The sequence below is a fragment of the Mastomys coucha genome, unplaced genomic scaffold (assembly GCF_008632895.1).
Source record: "Mastomys coucha isolate ucsf_1 unplaced genomic scaffold, UCSF_Mcou_1 pScaffold5, whole genome shotgun sequence".
Lineage (NCBI taxonomy): Eukaryota > Metazoa > Chordata > Mammalia > Rodentia > Muridae > Mastomys > Mastomys coucha.
The window spans coordinates 81,111,308-81,120,549 of NW_022196911.1; the positions used below are offsets into that span (position 1 = coordinate 81,111,308).

Genomic DNA, 9,242 nt, shown 5'->3' on the forward strand with positions numbered 1-9,242 from the left:
CTCTCTTTCTTTCTTTCTTTCTTTCTTTCTTTTTCTTTCTTTCAGAGCTGGCTGTGCTGGAACTTGAGATGTAGGCCTTAAACTCACAGAGATGCATCTGCCTCGGTCTTGAAATGCTTGAATTCAAGGCTTGCACCACCATACCCTCCCCCAAACTGTATTTTAAAAATAAATTTATCAATGCATTAGTTTAACATGATTATAGAAATTTTAGATCATTTTTGAGAATTGGAATTTTATTAACTTATTTGGCCACACTTTAGCTTTTTATTTTTAACTTTTTGTTTTATTGTGTTTATGAGGATGTGGTGTGTATGCATGTGTGTTGGTCAGAGGGAAGTTTGAAGAAGAGCTGGTGACTGCTACCATATGGGTCTAGGGGACTGAACTGTAGACTTTGAGTCATCAGGCTTGGCAGCAGGCACTCTTACCTACTGAATCACCACACCAGATTCACCAGGTTTTTAATTTGAATCATATGCAGTGATAAGTAATTGAGAATTAATGTTTTTCCTTCTTGTTCTTTTAAAAATAGGGTGAGCAAGGACAGTCCTGTGCCAAAATGCTTGTGAATCGAGCACTTGGCCGCTGGAGGCAGCGTATGCTTCGGGCAGATAACACAAGTGCCATTGTAATCTGCATCTCTCCAGAAGTAGATAATCAAGGGAACTTCACCAGTGAAGATGAGCTCTTTCTGAACCTGACTGATAGTCCTACTTACAACAGCCAAGAGACCTGTGTGATGACCCCTTCTCCAAGTTCTACACCACCAGTCAAGGTACACAGTACTACAGGGACACACACACACGTGTGTGTGTGTGTTCCTGATAAAGCACAATGACCAAGACTAAGTTATACAAGAAAGTGTTTTCTTTGTTAATCTGACTTGTGGTTTCAGAGGTTCGGAGTCTATGAAGTGAAAGAACAGTGAGATCTCGCTCTTTTTTTTTTTTAGATTTCATTTTATATGTATGAGTGTTTTGCTTGGATGTCTGTCTGCTTTCCATGTGCATGCCTGGTACTGTCTGAGGTTACCTTGGAGCCCCTGGAGCTGGAAATATGGACAGTTGTAAGCTGCCATGTGGGTACTGGGACATGGACCTGGGTCCTCTGCAAGCACAAGTACTCTTTAACTGCTGAGCCATTTTGCCAGCCCTGAGGGTTCACATCTTGATCCACAACCAAGAGAGAGAGAGCACTGGGAATCTCTAGTCTTTTGAAACCTCAAAGCCTAGGCCACCCCCTCCTAATTCTTTGCAAACAATTGTGCCAGCTAGGGAGCAAGTGTTCAGATATCAAGGGGGCAGGATGTTCTCATTCATTCTAACACACTTTGTGTGCTTTTGTGATGAGACCTCTATGGTGTGGCCGATGGTGACTGTACATTGGCTGTGTAGCTGAGGATGATCTTGAATTCCTGATCTTCCTACTTTTATCTCCCAAGTGTTGGGATTACAGTATTTACAATCATAACTGGTTAATTAAGACAGAATTTTGGATTTGAATTAAGTTCAAGAAAATAATGGATCTTTGCAATATAATTCATTGCTGGAAAGACTCCTTTTCCCCTCTGCCCAGATAAACCGTATCCTTAGTTCTTCAAAGAGCCATCTTCACACAGGACCAATTTGAAGTCAGGTGTATGAATATAACTTAACAGAAAAGTTATTGTTCTCATTGAAAACTGTTAATATGTGGTTCTTATTGATCCCTTTTATGAATCTGTGGACGTTTGTAAAACATTTATAGATCTGTGAACCACTTGTATACATAATAGTTAATTTAAACCTATAATACAGAGCTATCTTGATATGATCCATGTTATCAATAACAACACTGAGAGATTAAATATTTTGAGCAAAGTTATACAGAATCAAGATTGAATTGGCCCTAGGATATTGGACCTTAGACTTGTTTTTTTTATTAGCATGGGTAAGAAACAGCATTATCCTCTTCTAGTGCTTGTTTGACACTATTTCAGGCCTGATCCTCCTACCAGGGTGCTGAGATTACAGAAGTATGCCACCATGCCTGATTATTCAGTTTCTTAGTGTAAATTAAAATGGAATGTGTTTGAGATGTGCTGAGGTGGGGTTAGAAAGAGACAGCTCACTGGTTAAAAGTACTTGTCTGAAAGACTTCAGAGGACTTGAGTTTGTTTCCCAGCATCCATACCAGGCAGCAGAAAACCACGTGTGACTCTAGTGCAAGTAGATCTGATTCCCTCTTCTGGACTCCTAGGGTACCCACACACACATATACATACATAAATAAAAATAAGTTAAATCTTTTAATAAAAAATGTAAGCTGAGGAGCACACTTAATTGAGTACAGCATTTCCATTTCCCGATTTATTTAGAACTCAGTTAACCTGGCTTTGTTAGAGTTTATTTTTTAGGAGACTAGCAATTAAAGTGGGAAGTAAGGCATTATGCTATATCATCTATTAAACAAATTTTAAAAGGGTCAGTGAACTGTTTTGCTTTTAGATAGGCTGTCATGTAGCCCAGGCTAGCCTTGAACTCCTGCTGGGCTTACAGGCCTGTTCTAAACAAAGGCTTTAGAAGGATTTTTAATTTGGGTACTGTGGTTGTGTAAGTCAGTGTCTGGAACTTATCATTACTATGCTATCTCTTACTTCACATAGATGGCAAAAATATACATACAGTGAGGTAAAGTGTAGACTGTCATCAGTAATTGACAGTGAGTTTTTTTCCTTTCTTCCCTCCTTGGTCTAGTTTGCTTGTTTTTGCACTAGGGTAGACCTTGGGGTCTAGTGAAGGAAGCATAAGCACTCACTCTACTGCTAAGTTATATACTAGTCTATTACTTTTGGTTGGCCTTGAACTTAATGTATAGCCTAGGTTCACCTTGAACCTGTGGTCCTCTTGCCGTAGACACCTGAATAGCTATGATCTCAGGCTTGCTGCATAGTTTGAGCTGATTCATGGCACTAAATTTTTCTGTGTTGGTTATCAAACCCCGCAAGTTTGGTCAAGCCACAGAGTTACACCCTTGCCCCCTATTCTAATTTTCTTTTCTTTTTGGTTTTTTGAGACAGTGTCTTTCTATATATAGCTCTAGCTGTCCTGAAACTCATAATGTAGACCAGGCTAGCCTTGAACTCACAGTGATCTCTCTGCCTCTGCCTCCAAAAGCTGATTAAACATGTGTAACACCATGTCCAACTTCTTTTTTAATTCATTGCTATGTGAGTGTGGGTGTGCATGCCACAGCGTTCATGCAGAAGTCAGAGGGTGATTTCATACTGGTTTCTCCTCTTGCTTCTATGTGGGTACTGGGGACTAAATTCAGTTTGCCAGGCTCATGTTGGAAGCATCCTTATCTTACATATTGAACCATCTCAATAGCCCATAGTACTTAAAAATAAAAATTTTGTCTATTTGATGTTGGTGTTTTGAAATAGGATCTTCTGTACCACAGGCTGGTTTCATTTTTTTTTTCTCCCCGGAGACAGGGCTTCTCTGTGTAGCCTTGGTTGTCCTGGAACTCACTCTGTATGCTAGGCTGGCCTTGAACTCAGAAATCCATCTGTCTCTGTCTCCCAAGTGCTGGGATTAAAGGCATGTGCCTCCACTGCCCGGCTTCAAACTCTTTATGTACCAGAAGGTGGCTGTGACCCGATTGTCTTGCCTTCATTTTTCAAGTGCTGACATTACAGTACACACGTGTACACTTGGCTTTCGTAAAAGAAACTTTATGTTAGAGGTTTCTCTTTGAGCCAGGCATGGTCTTGTGTGTGTCTCTGACAGCTAGGGTAGAAGGATCATGGATTCAAGGCTACCTTGAGCTAATAGCAAGACTCTCACAGGAGGATTGCCATGAGCCTGGCTTAATTAGAGCATGTAGAGCTAACAGATTAATATGGGTAGCTACATATTGAAGTTATAGCTCAGGAAAAAAAAAAGACTTTTCATTGAAAAGTTTAAAATAATAGTACAGAATGACACCTGTTACAGTTTCATTTATTTAAGGCTTCAAAGATTTGTACCTATTTTTGACTAGTGACTGTGTTCATTACTTTCTTGTTCCCTAATGTGCTTATGGAGTTGCCATTTAGACCAATAGAGAAGGGATCCCTTAGGGTTAGGGATCTAGGCACAAGACTCCTGCTGTAATGTCAAGATCTGGGAGGCCTAGACAGGAGGACCACTGCAAGTCTGAGAGCAGCCTGGACTACAGAGTGAGATACTGTTGCAGACGTCAAACCTGTCTTACCACTGGAACTCTTAGAGAGTTGTGGGTAATATTATCCAGACCCTGTCTTAGTAAGGGAAAGGAGGAGCTGCGAGAAATTTTTTAAAAGAACACTCTGGAAAATTTTTACTTATAGTTTTAAGCTAACTAGTTTAAACTAGTTTTTTGGAAGAAGCCATTTATAGGAGAGGGGAACTAGTGTCCAGTTGATAGAGAGCTTGCCCAGCATGCATGAAGCCCTAGGCTTGATTCCTTGTACTGTATAAGCTGAGTATTAGCCTATATCTGTAATCTAGCACTATAAAGTAGAGGTAGGAAAATCAAAAATCTATGGTCATCCATAGTTATATAGCAAGTTCAAAGCCAGCCTGGGTTACATGACACACTGTCCCAATTTTTGTTCTAAAAAGGCCATTGAGAGGCATTGAGATAGCTTGGTTGATGACAGTGCTTGCTGCCTGAGTTCATTCCTGGGATCTTCATGGTGTGAGCAGAGAGCACATGTAAACTTGCCCCCTGACCTCTGCATATGCATACTGTGGTGCGTGTACTCTTACATATAGACATTTATGAAAAGTGTAAGTTAACAAAATTTTTAATTGCTTTTATTTTGTATGTCCATATTTGTTTTCACACATACATGCTATCACAGGACAATAATATGAGCCTATAGGTCTTAATGCATTGAAGAGGAATTTGCTCTCTTTCACCCTAATTATGTCATCATTATGTCATATATGTCATATTTTTTTAAAAGATTTTTTTTATTATTATACATAAGTACACTGTAGCTGTCTTGAGATGTGCCAGAAGAGGGCATCAGATCTCATTATAGGTGGTTGTGAACCACCATGTGGTTGCTGGGATTTGAAATCAGGATCTTTGGAAGAGCAGTCAGTGCTCTTACCCACTGAGCCATCTCACCAGCCCACATATGTCATATTTTAATTAAAATTGAAAATGAGTTTATATTGGTAAGAATTATTTGATTTACCAGAAAGTTGATATGTCAGCTTAAGTTTTTCATGGGCTTATGTTAAAAGATAAGGATTTTATGTAACATAATTAGAGCTAGTTTATCAATAGTATATTATTATTGTATATAAAATTAAAACACAGAGTTTTAGCTGGCAGTGGTTATATATAACTTTAATTTTAGCACCGGGGAGACAGAAGTAGGCAGATCTTAGAGGTTGAAACCAGCCTGGTCTACATAGCCAGATTCAGAACAGCCAGGACTACAAGGAAAAATTCTGTCTCATTAAACAAACAAATGAGTAAAAAACCAAAGTAATATAGAGTTTGGATAAAGAAATTAAAACATTGAAAGCAGTAATTTTGCCCTTTTCTGCATCTGGGTACAGAGTAAATGTCTTGGTAGAGTGTGTGTTTGTGGCTATTTTAATGGGTCTGTTTTGAAGCCTTAAAGTATTTTACTTGGTCCCAGATGTAGTTGGGAAATAGCTGTGAGCACATGGTCTTCTCCCTTGGGTGCATGATGCCATCTCTTGTGATGAGATAGGTTCTGCCATAGGCTGGCCAGCCTTGGCCTCTCAACCCACGTGAGAAACAGGGTCCTGGTCAGGTCGTCAAGACGTCAGCAAATAAAAAATGGCAGACATGACACAAGGAAGTGCAAGATCTGAATGTATATTCTTAAAATTAAACATCTGACTTTTATGGTTATTACAAATGAAAAAGAAAAATCTGGCGGCTCAGTGGCCAAGGTATATCTTAGACCATCTGAAACACACTGGGTAGCTGTCTCCTCTGGATGGGTGCAGCACCTCCCACGCTCAGGCCTGTGAAGGCTCTGCCGGAGTCGGGGGTGTGTGTGTGTGTGTGTGTGGAGGGGGTGGGAGGGGGTAGGGGGGTAGGAGGGGGCTGCAGGCAAGCTAGCCAGGAGAGTATAGAGAGTCGAATGCTTGAATACTCTGCAGTACAGCTCTCACTCACACACTAGGCTCAAGGTCCTGAACATCCTTAGTAAACACCCAACTGTCCTAATCTTCTGGGCTAGCAGAGACGTGCCCCAGGGATCCTATTCTTGATAATCCCTGGTAGTGTCTCAGCTGCCCTAGGTGGCTGAAATAAGGAACTTCTCTATTCAGGAAACTTCAATGCCCTACCTCCCTCATTATCTCCCTAACATTGCTGGAGGCAATTAGTCTGAATGTGGGACATTGCCTACGAAATTCCAAGCCAGGGTTCGGCTAAGATGTTAGAAGAACATTGATGGTTAGTCAGAAAGCAATGTCCAATTTTTGTTTAGCTATTAGTAGATCATATCTTGGCGGGCACCTAGCACGTGAGACCTTCCATAGACTATGGAAAGGACAAATCTGGGCTACCTCAGAGTTAGGTATGCCAAGGAATGAATTCCAGGAGACTGGCTTCCTTTGAAGCTGTATGCCTCTGTGGGCTGCTATCACACTGACTTTACTGGAGTGGGTGTGGCAGGGTTCCTTCTGATACCACTGTACTGATTGCCTTCTTTGCAATCCTCCCTCCCCAATTTAGGGTGAGGAAAGTGAGTTCATGCCATGCCTTTGCCATCCGTTTGTCTGTTCTTGAGATAAGCTTTCTTTCTGGAGCCCTGGTTGTCATGGAACTTGCTTTGTAGACCAGGCTGGCCTCAAACTCACAGAGATCCACTTGCCTCTGTCTCCTGCCTGAGTACCAGGACTAAAGGCGTGTACCACCACCACCCAGCTGGTTTTACTATCTTAACAATGCCTTAAGAACTTACTGTCTGTGTCAGTTTATTGTGCATAGGATAAATGTTTATTTTTCCTTTTTTCCCTCTCAGTCACTGGAAGAAGATCCATGGCCAAGGCTGAACTCTAAGGATCACATACCTGCCCTTGTGCGCAGTAATGCCTTCTCAGAGAAGTTTTTAGAGGTACCAACTGAGATAGCTCGAGGGAGTATCCAGACTGTAGTGATGACCTCAAAAGACTCAGAGACACTTGAAGAAAATTGCCCCAAAGCCCTGACTTTAAGGATTCATGATTCTTTGAGTAATACCATGTCAGTTGGCCTCATGCCAACCAATTCAACAAATTCTATCACGGACCAAAAAAATTTAAAGATGTCAACTCCAGGTCAAATGAAAGCTCAAGAAGTTGAAAGAACCCCTCCAGCCAATTTTAAAAGGACATTAGAAGAATCCAACTCTGGCCCCCTTATGAAGAAGTACCGACGAAATGGCTTAAGTCGAAGTAGCGGGGCCCAGGCTTCGAGTCTCCCTACAGCATCCCAGCGCAGGCACTCTGTCAAACTGACCCTGAGGCGCAGACTCAGGGGCCAGAGGAAGATGGGAAATCCTCTTTTACACCAGCACCGGAAAACAGTGTGTGTGTGCTGAAATGGGCCTGGGAAGTGGGGATCTCCCTACATATGACTCGAGGGCTTTTTAAACTTGGTGCCGAAGTTGAACTTTTTTAAGGGGACAAAATAAAAGAGTATACAGTTTGACTTTTTGGAATTTAACAGTTTTATTCTGGCCTTGTACTTTCCTGTATTATAATGTGAATTTTGTAGATGTAGGAAATAAGTTGCTGTACAATGTGTGTAAATTTGTATCCTTTACACAAGTTTAGTCTCTTACTCTGACACACAGTAATTGTGGCAACAGGGCTAATGTTGAAGAAAAGTCAGAAGAATCTTTATGATTTTAAAGATGTCTTTAAAGTTTTTAAAATGCTTATTACATACTTGTATACACCCCTTGTGAAGAACACATGACTTTTTAAAGAAAATTACTAAGCAAACTGGAAAAGTGAAGTATTTTCATAGTGACCTGTGCTCCACTTAATGTTTCCTAGGGACCATTAGTGTCTTTTTAAAATTACATTTTATTTCACATTTCATAATTCAGAAGTAAACGTTTCATAGGAAAAAATACTGAGCTGTGCTAATGTAGCTGATTTTAGTCTCGTCTCACACTATGCAGTATCTTCACTTCAGTAGCATTCGGCTAGAACAGTACATACATGTCTGCGCTTACGGAAGTCTCTGGCACAGGAGGAGGTGTGTGTGCCTCATACACCACCATTCGTCCAGACCAGTGGCATTAGGCCATACAGTTACTCTCTTCTAGTGTTTGCTTAAAATATGTGAATTCCTCTTGCTACTTCAATAACAGATGGTGCTGCTAATATCCAACATCTCCTAAATTATTTTCTATCATACAGTTTGGTTATATGAGTATGTCTATCCAATAAATCAGTGAACTGATGCCCTTATGTTGCTGGCATTTTGTTGGTGACTCTTCATGGTAGGTACCATCAGTTAGATATGTAATGTAAGTGTGCTTTCTTGACTTAAAATACGTACAGTGCTCATTTTTTATTTTAATACAGAACACAAACAGATATCTAACAACACAATTCAGTTACAGCTTCTAAGTGTTCAGTAAAGCTCTGGCTCCCTACCTTGGTAATACAGTAAAACCTAAAGGGAATCTTAATTTATAGATATCTAAGATTCTATAAATGTGGTATGTGTGGAACTGTGCTCTTAAGAAACATCTTAAGCTCTTGATTTGGAACAAGAAGCCTCACTGAGGGCTTTCGGTGTGCCTAAGTTGGGAGAGTTCTTGCCTTATACACAGGAAGCCCTGCGCTTGATCCCAGCACTGCATAAACCAGAGGCAGGAGGATCAGGGATTCAAAGTCATCCTCAGATACCTGAGAATCATGAGACAGTGTCTCATAACAGTAGTGGATAAAACAAAACCAGAGAGATAGATGAGGGTCAGGAGAGCTAAAAGAAGGCCTAGGGGTTTAGTGTGAGGGTTTGCTTAACTGGTGAAAGGCCCTGCATTTAAAAAAATAACTAGGTGTTGGGGATTTAGCTTGGTGGTAAAGTGCTTAAGGCCCTGGGTTTAGTCCTCAGCTCTGATGAAGTGGGGTGGGTGAAAAGAGATTCATTAGTATTTTATGTGTATGATTATTTTGTCTGCATATAAGTATGTGTACCACGTATATGCTTAGTGTGCTTGGAGGCCTAAGAGGGTGTCA

General features: G+C 40.7%; 1 protein-coding gene across 1 annotated transcript in view; it reads left to right on the plus strand.

The window, feature by feature from the left end:
- Window positions 1-8,457, plus strand: part of Ppm1d (protein phosphatase, Mg2+/Mn2+ dependent 1D) — a 36,780-nt gene extending 28,323 nt beyond the window's left edge. The window contains exons 5-6 of the mRNA XM_031351809.1: window positions 536-778; window positions 7,028-8,457. Coding sequence (XP_031207669.1) covers window positions 536-778; window positions 7,028-7,585 — 801 coding nt within the window. The 3' untranslated portion in view covers window positions 7,586-8,457. The remainder of the gene's footprint in view (window positions 1-535; window positions 779-7,027) is intronic.
- Window positions 8,458-9,242: the final 785 nt, after the last annotated feature.